Below are 19,946 nucleotides of genomic sequence, written 5' to 3'. Positions count from 1 at the left end.
CATGACAGGAGGCTACTGCCATCATCTAGGTGAGTTATAATGGTGGCTTGTAGAGGGATAATAAAGGTAGAGGTGGCAAAAAAAAAAAATGATCTGATGCTTGACAGAGCTCACAGAATCTGTTGATGTATTTGGATGTGGGAGGTTAGAGAAATAGAGGAGTCAAAAATGATCCAAGTTCTCAGAACTGAACATTAGGATTTATATAGATGTCACTTCCTGAGAAAGAAGAGACTGTGAAAGGAGCAGGTTTGTGGGGAGAAAGAGGATGTTACGTTAATGGTATCAATAAGATGTTCACACAGGGATATTGCGTAGGCAGTTAGAAATATGAATCTGGAGTAGAAAGGAGTGGCCTGGGCTGGATCATTTGAGATTCTTAATGGCATGAGATAGGAAGAGAACTCCCACTCTTCAAAACAGGAGTCTCGTAGATGCGTTCCAAGACTCTGTGTTCCTCCATGTTAATTTAGGTGCTAGTGAGGAGGTCCCTGACTTCTTTTGATGTCTATCTAGAATTTCTAGACATCATTACTCCGATCTTTCATCTTAATATGGGGCTGGAGGCCTCAACCTGGACAGACAGTGTGAGGGAGGCAAATTTCAAATGTAATCTCACATAAGAAGTGATTTTTGTGGCCACTGTTGGTATTTTTCAACCATATTTGTTTTTTACTGCCAAATATGATAGTAGTGATATGTTAAATTACCATAATTCTTTGTAAGGCGATACTGTTTACTTGGTAAGATGCTCTGAAAATTTTCCTCTCTAGCACCTGCAATATAATCTTCAATTTATTAAGCAGATTTAGTGCTGAAGGAAGCTGAAGCACTATACTTTCCAAGGAAGAAAGGGATATGGGGACTGTAAGTGGACTTTTACCATAGTTGTATAGGTATATCAGTTATTATATAATGTAAGGGAAGTGGACATCAGTACTCCTTCTCTGCAAAGACTGGTTTTGACCAATAAGCATTTTTATGTAACAAATAATATTTCTCAAGTAAAATTCCATACTGTATATAGACTGTCATTGCATACTAGAGATGCTTTTTTACGTTTTAGAAGTTGCTGCCCAGTATGCACTAGCTCATTTGTTTGCATATTTTCCCACCTATTACAACCCCAAGTATCCTTTCTAAGATGTGTGCTTAAATATAGATTCTACATTGTCATTCTACCGCCACAAATTACAATTTTAATCATACTTTTTTAATAAAGAAATGAGTCTATCATACAGTTCTTTGCATTTACAATATCATGTCTGATATTAAACCATGAATAATGGGTTGAGAAGGAAAGTAGTAGCTATTTAAAGAGTTGTCTTGGCTGGGTGCAGTCGCTCACGCCTATAATCCCAGCACTTTGGGAAGCCAAGGCAGGCAGATCACTTGAGGTCAGGAGTTTGAGACCAGCCTAGCCAACATGGCAAACCCCATCTCTACTGAAAATGGAAAAAAAAAATTAGCCCAGGCATGGTGGCAGGCATCTATAATACCAGATACTTGGGAGGCTGAGGCAGGAGAATCATTTGAACCTGGGGGGTGGAGATTGCAGTGAGCTGAGATCACGCCACTGCACTCCTGCCTGGGAGATAGAATGAGACTCTGTCTTTAAAAAAAAAAAAAAAAAAAAAAAAAAAAAAAGATGGGGGGAGGCTATCTTGATTATCTCCAGCAGTGCTTTAATTCTATCTGGAAAAGCCAGAAAATGCTACATATGTACAAAATATGCCTGAGGCTACCCATATTTATCTTTGACTAGCATATTGGAAGTTTCACTAAAAATATCTACAGTATTTACATTCTCCAAATTATGTCCTAACTTAGTTAAGCCTATACTTATAGTAAATGCAAAACATATTGGTGAATGAATTAACTATTTTGTAAATTCCCATATGAATTTTTGATTTTCCTTTGAAGGTAATGGATTTGAAGTATTTTTCCACATTTATTTTCTTTAATAGTGTTAATTTACCTAGTTTTGTGCTGATGCCACTCTAAGCAAAACACAAAGATCACTTTGAGGATTTCATAGAAATAAAAAGCAAAAAACTGTTTTATTTGTATACAAATAGAGAAATACAGTTATACTTGGAAATTGGTGGAATCCATACTTTGACATAATGAAGTTGTTAAATATCATTGGCTCAATAGTCTCCCTTTTTTAAAAAACTATAGTAAACATGCTGGGCATGGTGGCTCACACCTGTAATCCCAGCACTTTGGGAGGCCAAGGCAGGCAGATTGCCTGAGGTCAGGAGTTGGAGACCGGCCTGGCCAACATGGTGAAACCCCGTCTCTACTAAAAATACAAAATTAGCCGGGCATGGTGGCTCATGCCTGTAATCCCAACTACTCAGGAGGCTGAGACAGGAGAGTCACTTGAACCCAAGAGGCAGAGGTTACAGTGAGCCGAGATTGCACCACTGCACTCCTGCCCGGGCAATAAGAGTGAAACTCTGTCTCAAAAACAAACAAACAAACAAAAAAACCTATAGTAAACAATAAAAGCATTTTTTTTCCCTTTTCATTCTCAAATATCTTAAATATTTGTGGTTTTGTATCAAATATTGCTGTATAGTCCCTAACATTATTTGTTCTGGATTCAGACAAGTAGTTAGAAACTTTATTTTAAGACAAGATAATCAGATCAATTTTCAAATAAATACCTCTTCTATGAAAGATTTCATTGTTTATCGAAAAGAATTTACTATTGTGTATGAAACATGGGAAACTTGAACCAAATTCCAAATCCTACATGCAATGCAATACTACTCTGCCTACGAGCATGTTTTTGTGATGCTATGTGAGTACCGTGGAAGGAATCTATACATAAAAAAGGCTCAGATGGCTGCCTTTCTGATCTCATGATTTAAGCCAAGCCATAACAGTGTTTTTTTCTATATTTGAGTGTCTAGAAGCTATGTGATATTGTAAATTGAGATTGCCCAGCTTGAGAGTTTGTATACATGAGTAAACCATTATATAGTGTTGATCACAGGACAATAAATTTAGCCATTGTGAATGATATTGCTTGCCTAGATGGCTGAAAACGCTCTCATGATGCTCATATAATATATATTTAGAAGTTGACTATAGTAAAATAATGCTGGACTTCAAAATGTAGCAAATGTTATGCAGTAAAAACTCGATATGGGAGCTATTCTAGAGTACAGTGCCATATTAATCATATTTCCTGAGAGAAAAGTGACCAACACTTTCACTGTTGTGTGTTTGTGTGTGTACAGAAATATACAATTGGTAAGGGTCACGGGACTTTGGAAAAGGAATACCTAAGTGGTACAAAATTTTATACCTATTCTACCATAAGTAGATTTATAAAGTCTGTTGTGTACATGAAGTAATGTTTTCTTTAGCTAGAAAATGAGCTTTTTTCACTATCAATGACTTTGAGATTAATTTTTCTTTGTAAGTTTAATAACCACTGTGTACTTTTAATATTTCTGTTCTTGCTGAATATTTTTATTTATCTTTAAAAGTATTAAGAAAGACTTAGCATTTAACCCAATTAAGTGATATGCTCAGTCACGTATTGATAGTAAGCAATCAATTTAGGCTGGTATTCACAATATTTAAAGAGTCACCTTCTTCTGACTTTTAACAATGTTTGATGCCTTGCTCAGATGATTTCAGTTGCTCCACTTCGATTTCTTAGACTATGTAATACCACTGAAAGTAAGGTACTTAGTGCATCTGAAACTCACGAAATTAAATAATTTAATACAACTTAAAACTTTTATTTAAATAATGACCAGTTTGCAAACAATGTAACTATTTTTTTTTTTTTTTGAGATGGAGTCTCACCCTGTGGCCCAGGTTGGAGTGCAGTGGCATGATCTCGGCTCACCACAACCTCTGCCTCCTGGGTTCAAGCGATTCTCCTGCCTCAGCATCCCAAGTAGCTGGGACTACAGGCATGCACCACCATGCCCGGCTAATTTTTGTATTTTTTGTAGAGACGGGGTTTTACTATGTTGGCCAGGCTGGTCTTGAACTTCTGACCTCGTGATCCGCCCACCTTGGCCTCCTAAAGTGCTGGGATTACAGACGTGAGCCACCGCATCTGGCTTAATGTAACTAAAATGTCAAAATGCTTTAAGCTAACAATACATAACAACTAAATGCAAAGGATGAACCTTGATTGGAAGCTGGTTAACTTAAAAGAAATCCATAAAAGAGATTTTGGGAACTAGAGAAATTTTAATATAGAATATGCATTAGATTATGTTGTTAAATATCAATATATTTAGGATGATAATTATATTGTTATGTTGAAAGATTACTTGTTGAAAAATACATACTAAAGCACTTACAGGTGAAGCATTATTGTGTCTGTAACTTATTTTCTAAAGGCTTTCATAGGTGTGGATCCATAATATATACATGATATGTACTTACATGTGAGAAAGAAATTAATGTGGCAAAATATAACAATTTGTGAATCTAGGTATACCAGTATTCATTTTACTCATATCTCAACTTTTCTGTAGACTTGAAATTTTCAAAATAAAAAGTTGGAGACAACATGCTTATTCTAGTAAATGAAATTAACTTTTTATTAAATGTCCCTATTTTTATCTTTATTGCTTATTTCAGAAAAGTTTTAATATATCTAGAAACAGAAAACATTGACTTTTGTAAGAAACAAGTATGTTTATTTAAGACAAACTATTATAAAAAGGAAAATGCTAGTGAGTTTATACTTTGGAGGTTATAGATTTAGAAAATTTAGGCTGAATTTCTCTAAACTAAACATTTACACTATTAATTAGAGAAGGTAGCATTTATTCAGGATATGCATGCCACAGGAGATTCAGAGCCATTCCATCCTGAATGTAGATGGAAAAACTTATTCAGATTGAAAAGCAAAGATAAGTAACCGCCCCCCCCCCATTATTGATGAATTGTATAAGAAATGTGAGATAGCTACATCAATCAGAACTCTTTTTAAAAATTTTTATGAAAGCTTAGCAATAAAAAGGATGCAACGTTTAAAATTACAGTGTTTTAAGAGTGGTGTAATTGGCAGTGATAATTCTTAGTCACTTTTATGTATTTCTGCACTTACAGGAGGAGCCGAAGACAAGACGTGAGACATGGAAACCCACTGACTCAATGCAGAGGATTTAATCTAAAAGGTATTAAAAGTGAGCAATGGCCAATCTCAGTGCACAGTGGCAATGCTCCGTGTCACATTTCAGTAAGGGAAAACATTGTCATAGATTCAAACGTTTCACTTTCAAAAATATTTATTATAACATTCTGTGTATTTATATATGGTAATTAAAACTTAAAGGCTTTTTGTGTGCATACTGAGAATCATGAAAAACAAATGTCTCGGAACACATATACTTCAAGTATGTTAGCTGGAAGATCTTTCACACAGATTGTAATTACAGATTTTCTTAGCTACTATTTTCGTTCTAAAGAAAACCTATTTTCCATTTTGAGATTTACCACCGAAGAACCTTTAGAACAGCATTTTTCTTTACTGCAGTAAATATACATAACATAACATTTACTATTTTAACCATTTTAAGGTTTACAGTTCTGTGGCATTAAGCATATTTACATTGTTGTGCAACATACTGCCAGCCACGTCTGGATAGTTTTCATCTTTCCCCACTGAAACTAGACCTATTAAATACCACCTAACCATTACCTCTTCCCTCCAGCCCTTAGAAACCACCATTCTACTTCTTTACGAATTTCTTATGAATTCAACTACTCTAGATAACTCCTATAGGTGGAATTATACAATATTTGTCCTTTTGTGACTGACTTATTTCACTTAAACCGAAAGTCTTCAAGGTCCATTCATATTGTAGCATATATCACAATTTTCTTCATGTTTAAGGCTGAATTATATTTTGTCATGTGTGTATTTATAGTATGTGTGTGTGTGTATATATACATATATATGTACATATGTATGTAGGTAAGCCACATTTTGTTTATCGATTCATCCATCACTTGGTTTACTTCCATCTTTTGGCTATAGTGAGAATCCTGCTGTGAACATGGGTGTACTACAATGCCTGTTGACAATCCTGCCTTGTGTCCTTCAATTAAACTAATTCCATCCTTCCCATTCTGACATGGAGTTACCATGTTACAATACATTCCCTTCCTCAGTCCCACCAAATAAAAATATTTCCAAGCAGACCTTCCTTGTGGCTCACCAAGGTGCTACAGATATGCTGTTTCAAAAATTAACAGTGAGACTCCTATTTCTAATCCCTTTGAGTCTGTGCTTTCCTGTAGTAAAAAATGACATTCTTTTTACTATTCTAACTGCAAAGAACAAATTAAGACAGATTTTGCTTACTTGTTCCATACATCTAGTTGAGGGAATAAATTCAAGTTACCATTTCTCCATTTGCAATTTTATAAAAGTGTATCAGTTCCCATCAGTAGTAGTTGTCATAGTGGTAAGAATAATGGCAGTGGAGGTAACATCAAACAAATATTAATGCTGACTTTGTGTCAGAACCTGAGCTCAGTGTTTTTTAATGATTATTTCACTCAATGCTTAAAAAAAACCATACTAGAGTCCTATTATTCCTGCTTTATTAGTGAGGATTCTGTCCACGTCTAAGCTACCATATGGCAATACTAAATGTTTTGCCTAATTTAATACTTTTACTGAGAACCCTATGTAAAAATGCTATAATCCATGTTTTAGAGATGAGTAAAACTAAAGCACAGAGACATCAAGTAACTTGTCTAAGTTGACACAGCCGGTAGTGGTAAGGTCAGGATTTTACCCTACGTTCCACTGATTCTGAAGACAGTGTTCTCAATGACTGCATTCCACCAAGGCCACAGCTTTCTTTCTGCCCTTTCCCAGTGCTTACCTGTTTCCTCTATATGACACTGAGTATGGACTTTAGGAATGGGATAGACCTGGCTTCGTTATTGCCTGACACATTCACTAAAGTGTATTTCCTCATAACTCACAGCCTCAGTTTGCTCAGCTGTGAAAAGCTGAGAAAATGTGGCAGGAGTATTGTAATAATTAAGTTAACAAAGTAATATTAACAACAATCCTTGGTGTAGAGTAATTCTTGAATAAACATGATTTTATCAACATTACCTTAATTCACAGTCTCTCCTTCCCTTTACATAAACAAAACAAGTAAACAATGTATCCTACTTTGCTTGTTCAATGATTATCACTGCTTTTTACTGGCTGCCATAGTTGCTCACATTTGTATAAAAATAAACATGTATATAGCATTTTTACAGGAGAATGTGCTCTAAATTCAGTTGTGTTCTTTCTTTCTCGCCTTTTATTTTTGCCTGCTAGCATACAGAAATGCAGCTGAAATTGTCCAGTATGGAGTAAAAAATAACACCACTTTTCTGGAGTGTGCCCCCAAGTCTCCGCAGGCATCTATCAAGTGGCTGTTACAGAAAGACAAAGACAGGAGGAAAGAGGTGAGTAAAGCAGCACAGCAGCAATCCATCAGGGCTTCGGAGAGAACATTAAATCAACGTCCCTCGGTGAGGCTCAGATCTAAGGAAAAAGGAAAAGCATATGATCATCTTTTATGTCTTTGGGATGACAAGTGCCACTTTCCTTAAAATCCTTTGTCCTAAGAATTGATGGGTTAATTAGAAATTCTCTCTGCCTGCTCACCTCTGTAACATGGTGATTGAAACAAGAGCCTGGGCACTAAGACAGTGGTATTGATGTGAGGAAACATTCCTAAAAGAAACAAGATGTGTGCAAATCCAGAAGCCAAGTTTTCACACAACAGCACCTTTGTGTGATTCACAAGATAAAAGGGGGCTTTTTAAAAAAAGTTTAATTTTCCTCAGCAAGAAAGTACACTGAACTGTAACCTTCATGACAAAGAGTGTTTTTTCTGCTCTGTGGTAATCTGTTTCCATTGCTTTATTATTCATAACTCTTGTGCTTTGGTTAGGTAATATATGGAATCATTGTTTATGAGACCATTGCCTTTATTTAGTGATATGGAAAAAGTCCTTAGATTTTCAAATAAAAACACGCTTACTGAAACTTTTCATGGATTGGAAAGAGCTGGGTTTTTTGAAATAAGGGAGACATTGTAAAATGGCATAGGGTGATATATTGTAAATAATGAATTTTGTATTATTGATGTCATGTTGTCCTGACAGATGAGATGATAAAAATATATATGTATATTTAAAGCCTTAGGGAGGTCTAAAACATACCATCATTTGTGCATCATAAAGTCTGATGGAGCCAAGGGGGAAGTGGAGCCTTCTGCATTTATGTGTATTCTTCTGTTGTGGGCAATTTGGTTACTACATATTAAGTTAATTAAGGGTATGTAGACTGAGTACCGCCTTAAGCTGTAGAACACAGATACTGCATCAACATTACTGATATAAATGTTGGTTTCATATGCAAAATACTTTCCGACTCTCAGACTTGTCTACCCAAATATCTTATGAACTGTTTCGGAAATTATGTGTCCCTCATTACTGGAATATTACACCATAAGCAGATGACTACTTGCAGGAGGAAATTGAATTATCTGGAGGAAAGATGAGCTAGTTGGACATCAGAGTCCCATCACTCTTCCAAAGCCTATCATGCTAACAATACTTTTAGAAAGATTTTAATAATGAAAATTATTGAGATCTCTTTTCTTTGCTGTAAAATCTGTTATCAAAGAAGTCTTGACATTTCTGCAGTCAAATTAATTTTCAACTATTTTGAATGGATATGGATTATAATAATTAGCTTGCAGAGTAACCTGGGTTAGAAGTCATAATGTGTGATGATAATTACTATACACAAGTGAGCTGTTAGGCCAGGGCAGGAACACAAGGATATGAACAGTCCTTCCAGAAAAAGCCTATAGGTATATATGTGAATTGGGTAATACTGAAACAAGGATCAACTAAAAAGTAATTTTCTTTTCTTCAGTAAAAAGTTCAATAGAATAATATATAAGTGAATATGACATCTATGATTTAAAATAAATATATATATTTGAATATCTGCCATATAAATTAATAGTAAAATGTAAATGGAATGTTAAGGATTTATTCCCTCTAATAATATTTCCAAAGTTCTATTTCAGAATGCTCAAGAATATGGAGACTCAAATATTACTATTTGACTTTCTTTCCCAATCTCAAAAACATAAGAATTTAATAATTTAATATTGCAATAACATTAGCTCTAACACAAGTATGAAAGTCTGTTTTGTTCAGAATTTAAGCAGAGCACAATTTTACTTATTCTTAAACTATTAATATTTTATTAAATTTATTGTGATCCTTTCTATTTTAAGAAAACATATGCTTCTCACTCATATTACTGTGTAAACATTAATCATTTTTTTTAAGTAAGACAAATGATAAAAGCTCACAGAGCAAAGGCAAATAGTTCATACTAAGTAGCATAAAGTGAAAACTGAAAGCCCTCCTCCACTTCAATACTTATCACTTTTAATATCTATTGAATAATACTAATACTTATGAATAATACTAATACTTATGGAATAATAATTACTCAGTTCTTATTCCCACTGCCCAGAGTAAGATTCCCAAGACTTATATATTTCTCCAAATATGTTCCATAGTTTTCCTCCCCTGCACACACACAACACTCACACACACACACACACACACACACACACACACACACACACACACACGCAGACCCCCGCTTGAATATCAGTACATGTGATTCAATGTCATATTTCCTGGCTGCATAATATTCCATCGTGTGAATATACTGTAAGTGTTTTTTTTTCAAAGCCATCTATTTGTTAGATAATTTATTGTTTTCCTCTTATCAAAAACACCTGCACACATGTGAGAGTATATATTCTAGATAAATTCCTAAAATGTAATTGTGCCAAATATTATATACACGTTTAATGGATTTACCATATTGGACTCAAAATATTTTCCCAATTTTGCACAAATAGGATAACATTTCTTTTTTCTTTAATTTCTGAATGTATTTATACATGATTTGTTTTTGAGGGACATTTAAACTTAGTAAAATTAATTAATGTCAAAATTTTTTCTTCCTCCAAGTGACTCTCTCTTTTCTAGTTCTGTTCTATTATCTGTCTTTTAATACTATACTTGCCTTTTTGTGGTTTTTTTTTGTGTGTGTGTGCACAAACCAATTGATCTTTGATTCAGATATTATTAGTCATATCTTGTCCATTTGCACAGAACTTTATCATTTAGGAAAACATTTAACATGCATTATCTAATTTTGATTTTGATCAAATTTCTTTTTTCTTCAATGAAAGAGTATTCTTGAGTATACGTGTCAAAGAACCTCTTACCACTTACGTTTTTATCTATTCATTGGCAATACTACAGGTGGAACTGTAAGGAAGGTTTCAAGCATTTACTGATACCCAGTAAACAATCATTTTTCCAGTAAAATCTATAAAGCAATTAAATATTAATTCATAGCTTTTTATTACCTTTCCTTGTAAAGTAAAACCATTTACAGGACTTAAAAGATGATGACATCCCAGCTAATTTTTAGACATTGTTTATTTGGGGATAATTGAAAAAGGCCCTTGATAATGTTCAAAATTGTGCCTCTGCTTACGTATTTTTTATTTAGAAGAACATTCATTCATTGAAACAAAAAGATAAAATTCACCCTTTAATTGTGGCTTCATGTTTTTACTAGTGAGTACTTTTTATAAATATAAAAGACTAGAACACCAGGATGGAATAGATATTTTAAAGTATCTGTGAGTTTCATTTACATATATTGACTGTGATTCTAATTTCAAAGGCAACCACAATTTTGTGCTTATATATGGAGAAACTTCTATCCAGGGGAAAGCACTGTAAGCTATTTTTGCCAATATGGATAATATCTTCACCCTCTCTTTATTAGATTCAATACCCCTGTGACAGTGTGACAAGATCTCCTGTGTGGTTTTTGTTTTGTTTTGTTTTGTTTTTTTCTTAAAGGCAGTGGAACTGACCAAAATTTCGTGTCCACTGAGAAAGATGCTAAGTAGTAATCAATACTTTTTTCCCAAATCTGTGAAAGTTGACACTATTCTGTATATGTTGGTCATAATCTAAGGAAATGTAATGTTCAGTTTCAGTAACTTTAATGTGTCTCTCTTTTAGGTTAAGCTGAATGAACGAATCATAGCCACTTCACAGGGACTCCTGATCCGCTCTGTTCAGGGTTCTGACCAAGGACTTTATCACTGCATTGCTACAGAAAATAGTTTCAAGCAGACCATAGCCAAGATCAACTTCAAAGTTTTAGATTCAGAAATGGTGGCCGTTGTGACAGACAAATGGTCCCCATGGACCTGGGCCAGCTCTGTGAGGGCTTTACCCTTCCACCCGAAGGACATCATGGGAGCATTCAGCCACTCAGAAATGCAGATGATTAACCAATACTGCAAAGACACTCGGCAGCAACATCAGCAGGGAGACGAGTCACAGAAAATGAGAGGGGACTATGGCAAGTTAAAGGCCCTCATCAATAGCCGGAAAAGTAGAAACAGGAGGAATCAGTTGCCAGAGTCATAATATTTTCTTATGTGGGTCTTATGCTTCCATTAACAAATGCTCTGTCTTCAATGATCAGATTTTGAGCAAAGAAACTTGTGCTTTACCAATGGGAATTACTGAAAAAGGTAATTACTCCTAAAGTGAGTTTTACATGAACTGAAATGAGCATGCATTTTCTTGTATGATAGTGACTAGCACTAGACATGTCATGGTCCTCATGGTGCATATAAATATTTAACTTAACCCAGATTTTATTTATATCTTTATTCACCTTTTCTTCAAAATCGATATGGTAGCTACAAAACTAGAATTGTTGCATCCCTCAATTGAATGAGGGCCATATCCCTGTGGTATTCCTTTCCTGCTCTGGAGCTTTAGAATTCTAATTGTCAGTGATTTTATATATGAAAACAAGTTCCAAATCCACAGCTTTTACATAGTAAAAGTCATAAATGCATATGACAGAATGGCTATCAAAAGAAATATAAAAGGAAGAAGGCATTTAAAGTTGTGTGAAAACATGAGTTATTCATAAAGAGAAAATGATGAGTTTATATGGTTCCAATGAAATATTTTTTTTTTTTTTTTAAGATTGTAGAAATAATCAGTTACTGGTATCTGTCTTTGACCTTTGTTTCCTTATTCAGGAAGATAAAAATCAGTAACCTGCCCCATGAAGATACTTGATAGGAGTTATATCAGTGAAGCAGTTCGGCTTATATTCTTACGTTATCACCTTCCAAACAAAAGCACTTACTTTTTTTGGAAGTTATTTATTTTAGACTCAAAGAATATAATCTTGCACTGTTCAGTTATTACTGTTTGTTCTCTTATTTCCTAGTCTGTGTGGCAAATTAAAAAATGTAAGAAGGAAAAATCTTTGAAGTATTAGACTTCTAAATAAGGGGTGAAATCATCAAAAAGAAAAATCAAAGTAGAAACTACTAATTTTTAAAGAGGAATTTATAACAAATGTGGCTAGTTTTCAACTTCAGTACTCAAATTCAATGATTAATTCTCCCTTTTATTAAAACCAGTCTCAGATATCACAGTGATTTTTAAGTCAACACTATATATTTTATGATCTTTTTGGTGTGATGGCAAGGTGCTTGTTATGTCTAGAAAGTAAGAAAACAGTATGAAGAGACATTCTTTCTTTCAAAAGGTAATGGTACTATGTTCACTGGTCTCTAAGTGTAAATGTAGTAAGTTTTGTGATGAATAAAATAATTATCTCCCAACTGTATGTTTGAATAATTTTATTAGAAATATTTCATACTGAAATTATTTTCTCCAAATAAAAATTAGATGGAAAAATGTGAAAAAAATTATTCCTGTTCTCATATATATTTAAAAAACACTACTTTTGCTTTTTTATTTACCTTTTAAGATATTTTCCTGCTTCCAGGTAAAGACAGATACTGTACCATGTACCTAATCCAAATCTTGTATAAAAATTTTACTTATAGTTAATAATCTATGATGAAGGTAATTAAAGTAGATTATGGCCTTTTTAAGTATTGCAGTATAAAACTTCAAAAACTAAAGTCATTGTCAAAATGAATATGATTATTAGAATATCAGAATATGATTCACTATTTAAGTTATCATAAATTATGATAATATATGAGGAGGCCTCGATATGGCAAAAATAGTTAAAATGCATAACATAACACCAAACTGCATTTTAAAAAAAATCTGTTGTTCCAAATGTGTATAATTTTAAAGTAATTTCTAACGCAGTTTATTATAATGGTTTGCCTGCTTAAAAGGTATAATTAAACTTTTCTCCTCTACATTGACACATAGAAATGTGTCAGTGTAAAGCCAAAACCATCTTCTGTGTTTATGGCCAATCTATTCTATGTCCAAAGTTAAAAGTAAAATTGTTTCAGAGTCACAGTTCCCTTTGTTTCACATAAGCCCAAATTGATAGACAGTAAGGGTGTTTAGTTTTATACTATATTTGTGCTATTTAATTCTTTATATTTTCACAATTATTAAATTGTGTATACTTTCATTACTTTTAAAAATGTAGAAATTCTTCATGAACATAACTCTGCTGAATGTAAAAGAAATTTTTTTTCAAAAATGTTGTTAATGTATACTACTGGTGGTTGATTGGTTTTGTTTTGTGTAGTTTGACAATTCAGGACTTAATATCTTTTCCATTTGTATTGTACATAAAATTTTCTAGAAATACACTTTTTTCCAAAGTGTAAGTTTGTGAATAGATTTTAGCATGATGAAACTGTCATAATGGTGAATGTTCAATCTGTGTAAGAAAACAAACTAAATGTAGTTGTCACACTAAAATTTAATTGGATATTGATGAAATCATTGGCCTGGCAAAATAAAACATGTTGAATTCCCCAACTATGTTTCTAGCTTTTATTTTTAATGTAGGATTAACTTACTTGTTAGCATGATACAATCTACTGAATTCATATGATTTTTAAATATTCCTTTATCCATTTTTGTGAAGGTAATACATCTATTTCAAGATTTAAATTGCAGAAAGATGCACATATAAAGCTCTCCCAGTACCAATAGCCCTCATTTATTCGAGTCCCAACCCAAAAGACATCCAATATCATCCATTTTCTGTGTATACTTCCAAACAAATACATATTTGTTTTCTCCCAATATTGTACATCCATACACATCTATAATACTTATTCAGAGTATGTTGTGTCTACGTTGGAAAAAATACACAGTTTAGGAATGCACAATCTTTGGAGCCAGATTGCTTGCATTTGAATCCAGACTAACTGTCTTATTCTGGGAAAGTTTAAAATTCTGCCTTCCTTTCCTATACAAGTTCATACCAGTAAAGCATTAGGACAGAACATTTTACATGGTAAGTATTCAATAAATGTCTTAACGTTGCCTTATTTAGAAGGCATCATTTTGCTAGAACAAGAAGGAATGTTTCAGTTGTATTCTATGGCAAGTTAAATACCAATGATCTAAGTGGGGGAACTGCAGTCATTGGGTTAGGTAACACCTTATCAGGTAAAATGAGCCTTTAATAAATTAGAGGAAAGAAACCACAGATTAACTCATAATCCAGTTAACACATTTGAATGGCAGACCTATTACAGCTTTCTTCTACCTCTGGGCTTTCAATCTTTTATAATGTCAGTGAAGAAAAAAACCACAAAAATTAGAAGTTGTCTTAACAGGTCTTCCAACTTAACAATTCTGCACTACTCACTAATTGCTTCATTATTTCTCAGTATCTCCCTTGCTTATGGTTCAACTTAACTTGAGTTTTAAAATATTTGATGTGTTTCTTATAATTTTAATGTACTGCTGATTTATGTCTTTTACCTAAGTGAAAATTTTTAAGAAAATGGTAACAGTTTCCTACGTGTATTTTGCTAGCTAAAGTCAAGAGAAACATTCAGCTTGTTTTGCAGCCTGTTAAAAAGCTTTAGTCTAGACAAAAAAATAAGCAGACTAAGTAAGAAAAAATGTTTATTTAACCAGAGACATTGAGAATTTTATTGAATTCCATGCGCGATGACAAAGCTGCAGATTACTGTGGAATTTTTTTTTTTAAGAGTTTATCCTAGTAACCTTTTAGCCAACCACCTTTTGCACAAGAATGCAGGCGCCTCCGCAAAATTAAAACCACAACGAATTCTACTGGCATGCATGCCAATTGGTGAAATTCATTGTCAATAAGTTGTTTTTCTTAAGGGACCTCTGGTATACATTTTAATTTTTATGGTTTCCTAACAATGTTACCTTCATAGTACACAGGTATGAGAGTTGGAAGAACCAGCTCCAAGATTTTAAAAAAAAAAAAAAAATGCCATCTTCATTCTAGTGACTCTAATGTATTTGTCTATTCACCTCATAAAATACTACTTTCCACATAGTTTAAATTGTGTATTTCTCAGGGCTATTATGTTGCCATGCTTGAGTGTTACTTACATAAAGTGCTATTAAAGAATGACATTATAACAAACACATTAAAACTGTTTATGTGAGGTTACCTCTCAACCTCCAAGTACAAAAGCAGGGTGAAGTTCTATTCCTTTAGTGTTTTTTTTTTTTTTAATTCTCTGAATTATTCACAGAAAAAAAGTTACCCAAGTACTTTATGAGATCATAAACAAAATTATTTCTGCAAGGCAGAATGAATATATGATAGAATTATGAAAAAGGTCATTCCTATTGTTCCTCTGGATATTTTTCAATATACAAATTATCCTTGGCTCATGAGATAAAAGGAATTTCTCACTTTCTTAGGACTTTTCAAAATAAGAAAAGTTATATGTTTTAACTTTTTCCTTTATTACTGATTCTGGGGATAAACTGTATTCATCTTTACTTCTCTATCAAATCATGAATAGTCAAACAGAGAAATTATACCTGTAAATTACCTTCCTTTGAGTTGATGTGAACTGGAAGTGTTGTAAGCTGTGGTTCTGTATTGACAGCTTGTCTCGTGTAGGAAAAGCAGACCACAGAAAACAATAAAATGAAGGAGATGCTACCCAAGCCCCACCAGCCTGGCACATTCAGCAGAATCCCAGTGATGTTTTTATGTACACATATGTATGTGTATATGTATATACAGATTACATACCCACAAATCCACACACCAGCTATATTCAGTGTATTCATTATTCCAAAATGAGCCCCAATTTCTGCTTCAAGTTCCCATTCCAGCTTCTCCACTTATAAGTGATATAAACTGGAGCAGTTATTTAATCCCTCTTGATGAATTGTCACTTTCTCTAAAATTGGAATTATAATAGTATCTATCCCATGTGGTAGTTGTGTTGTGAGAATAAAATACGTGGAGTTCTTCCAGCGTATGCTATTATTTTTTAATCAGGAGAGCAAAACCATTTTTTTCATTTGAGCATTTTTCTCTTTTTCATCAGATTGCATCTACATAGTTCAGTTGATATTTCATGTGATTTATCCATATGGCATATTGACGTCTATGATAACATCAGTTTTTCTGTTTAACTTTGTTACCAGTTCACGAAGGTCTTCTATGCTGTCTCTTATTTCTAATGCAAAGCCTGTTCAGGGCAAGTGAGCTTTCCACTATGTCCAAACATGCTTTAGAGGAATAGGAATTTTTCTGTTATTCCTGCACCATTCTGGGAGACAATTTGAGCCTCTCCGGCCTAAAACCACCAAGATACGTCTGTGTTGTTTGCCCCTCAGAGATCTTGTACCTTCCCAGGACACAAACCCAGAAGTGAGGTAGAAACAGAACCCAGAAATCCCTATATACTTACCATCCACCTCCACCAACTCACTCTTCATTGCCTTGGTTCTCTGGAACAAGGATTATCCATTGAATATCACCCATGAGCTTGTAGATTTCAACCTTTGTCACTCAAGTACTTCAAAGAAAATTTTGAAAAGTTATGTAGCCACTAAATCATTTTTAAGTTAAAAACTAACTTTCTTATTATATGTTTCCATAGTTGCAAAGCATATAACTTTCAGTATAATATCAATTTCAAACTTTTAAAATAACATAGTTACATCTCTTTATAAATGACAGCAATGAAATCAAAATATTATAGGAATTTGGTACTCAACATCATATTTTAAAATAATGAAAAACAATCCAACTTTAACCATTTTTAACAGCCAGAAATTTTATATTATTTCTATTTCTTCTTATTCATATTTCTATTCCACTTGCTTCAAACATTTTTATCCTGATACAGCAAGTCTTATATTTTAAGTTATTTTATTGATTACTATCACACAAATGTGAAACAAAAATACGTATATTTAATTCTTATTTAAGAATGTAGGCCAGGCGCAGTGGCTCACGCCTGTAATCCCAGCACTTTGGGAGGCCGAGGCAGGTGGATCACCTGAGGTCAGCTGTTCGAGACCAGCCTGGTCAACATGGTAAAACCCCGTCTCTACTAAAAATACAAAAATTAGCCAGGTGTGGTGGTGCATGCCTATAATCCCAGCTGCTCGGGAGACTGAGGCAGGAGAATCACTTGAACTTTGGAAGCAGAGGTTGCAGTGAGCAGAGATTATGTCACTGTACTCCAGCCTGGGCAACAGAGTGAGACTCATTCTCAAAAAAAAAAAAAAAAAAAAATCCTCCAAGTATTAACTTTTTTTTGGAATTAAATTAAAATTACAAATCATCACAATTTGCCCAAAGGACATAAATATATTCCAAATTTTGAAAATCATTAAAAAGTAAAAATCTTAAATGAAAATACATTTAATAAGATAAATGGAGCTTCTTTCGTTGTCCATTAATTAAATTACTTGTGGATGAAGTCTACTTGAAACAATGAACCAAATTCAATGAAAATGCTATTTCTAATTTTTGTAGAAATTAGAAATTTCTACAAATAACAGTAAGCAACTGTACTTACATAATTAAATGGAGATTGGAGTTTCATTATAAAGCTGTCATCCAAATACTTAAATATCTTTTGAAGGCTATATCTCACAGCATTATCATCAAATGTTATTTTAATTAATGAGTTGACAATATGATTAGTTTCTCTTACAATTTTATTCAAGGAAAGATTTGAAAATCTTCATTCTTCTCATTACTGGGACCAATATTTTCATTTGTGTCTTTGTCGGGCTCTCTGGCTCAATGAGGCCATCTCCTTGGTTTTCCCAGAAGAATCCTGTTTCTTCTATTTATATAGACTCCCAGTAGCCATTTGCTAACCGAGTTATGTTGGGAAAGTTATTTAACTTCTCTGTGCCTGTTGGGGTCCTCATCTGAAAAAAATGGGATAATAATATTATTCCTGACTGGGGGCAGTGGCTCATGCCCGTAATCCCAGCACTTTGGGAGGCTTGAGGCAGGTGGATCACCTGAGGTCAGTAGTTTGAGACCAGCCTGACCAACATGGAGAAACCCCGTCTCTACTAAAAATACAAAAAAAAATTAGCCAGGTGTGATGGTGCATGCCTGTGGTCCCAGCTACTTAGGAGGCTGAGGCAGGAGAATTGCTTGAACCTGTGAGGCAGAGGTGGCAGTGAGCCAAGATTGCACCATTGCACTCCAGCCAGGGCAACAAGAGCGAAACTGCATCTCATTTAAAAAATAATAATAATTATTCCCTTCATATGGTTGTGAGGATAAAATCACATTCCTGCCACATGATTGAGATATTATTATTAGTTTAATTGGTGCTATTATTACATGCTTTACAAAGCCCCTCAGCTCATCCAGAAGTTCCAGTGACCGTTGGTTATTTTTATTATTGCTCCTATTTCCTTATCCCCCCTGGCACTGGCAGGCAGATGATCTGATAGTCATTATCAGGACATGAACCTTGTGTGTCTTACTTTTTTTTTTTTTTTTTTCCTCCAAACCAAGATCAGGTCCATGACTCAATCCTTCCTGAAGCTGAATTCCTTCTCCATATCTGCCTAGGAACCTTGGAGTGACTACCCTGGAGCTTAGACTTATTCATCCACGATGTCAGCTGTCACCCCCCACATGAGAAACTTGGCTTTTCCTAAGAATCTTTGATACCCCATACCACAATCTCCTGTCCCTTCTATCCTGGCCAGTCCGCAGGCATCGTCAAGCATGTTGAAGTCATACTGATAGAGATGCTAACCACTGTGCTATGCACCTGCCATCTGCAGCAGTCACAGCACCACCACAAATTCCACCATCCTCCTCCTCATAAAGATAGCCATTTAGTGAGCATTTCTGTGTAAAAACACACTATACGTAGTATCTTCTTTCACAGGATCTTCTGAAGTATATGCTATTCATCTATTTTACAAATGAGGGTTGGAAGCATTTGGAGACTTTCCCTGAGTTTAATAACTTCCTAAAGGCTAAAAAAACGCGAAAAACAAAGAGTCTGGCTACAAATTTTATTCATTTTCTATGCTTCATTATCAAGAGTCCCCTTCAGGAACATCTATTAGGAAAGTTAGATCATTTGGACAGATTCTATATACAGCAGCCTTTGAAATAGGATTTCTAGGACTCTAGGTAGCATCTAGCTCAGGCCACGAAATCAGAACACCTTGTTTTAGTTTGCTTTCTTAATACTTCCTAGTTTTTTAAGTCTGAGATCATTATCGTAATATCAATCTCATGGGATTACTGTCAAGATTAATTGAGATAATCCATGTAAAGTGCTTAGAACTTACCTGACATAACATGAATATCAGATAAATGTTGGCTGTTTTTATTACCATGCCTCTGATTTTGGAAATATCATTTATTCGTGATTTCATCAAATACTCATTTAGTATTTCCTATGCGCCTGGCAGTATTTCAGTCACTGAGGTCATAGCAGGGAACAAAGTGAAGTACCTGCCTTCTTTCTAGAGGAGAAGAAAACAAATAAATGATAAATAAAATCCTAAACCCTACAACTGACTAAGCAGACCATCACTTGACCAAGGGG

At 34.2% G+C, this 19,946-nt stretch overlaps 1 protein-coding gene across 3 annotated transcripts in view; it reads left to right on the top strand.

Moving 5' to 3' along the window:
* The window catches only part of SEMA3C (semaphorin 3C), a 177,591-nt gene extending 163,674 nt beyond the window's left edge, over window positions 1-13,917 (top strand). For all 3 annotated transcript variants that reach the window (XM_003896396.4, XM_021936127.2, XM_021936128.2), the window contains 3 exons: window positions 5,095-5,162; window positions 7,334-7,464; window positions 11,146-13,917. In XM_003896396.4, coding sequence (XP_003896445.1) covers window positions 5,095-5,162; window positions 7,334-7,464; window positions 11,146-11,559 — 613 coding nt within the window. In that variant the 3' untranslated portion in view covers window positions 11,560-13,917. The remainder of the gene's footprint in view (window positions 1-5,094; window positions 5,163-7,333; window positions 7,465-11,145) is intronic.
* Window positions 13,918-19,946: the final 6,029 nt, after the last annotated feature.

This window comes from Papio anubis, chromosome 4 (genome assembly GCF_008728515.1).
Source record: "Papio anubis isolate 15944 chromosome 4, Panubis1.0, whole genome shotgun sequence".
NCBI classification, from domain to species: domain Eukaryota; kingdom Metazoa; phylum Chordata; class Mammalia; order Primates; family Cercopithecidae; genus Papio; species Papio anubis.
Note: the sequence above shows the minus strand (reverse complement) of the source record. Positions and strands in the feature narration are given on the sequence as shown.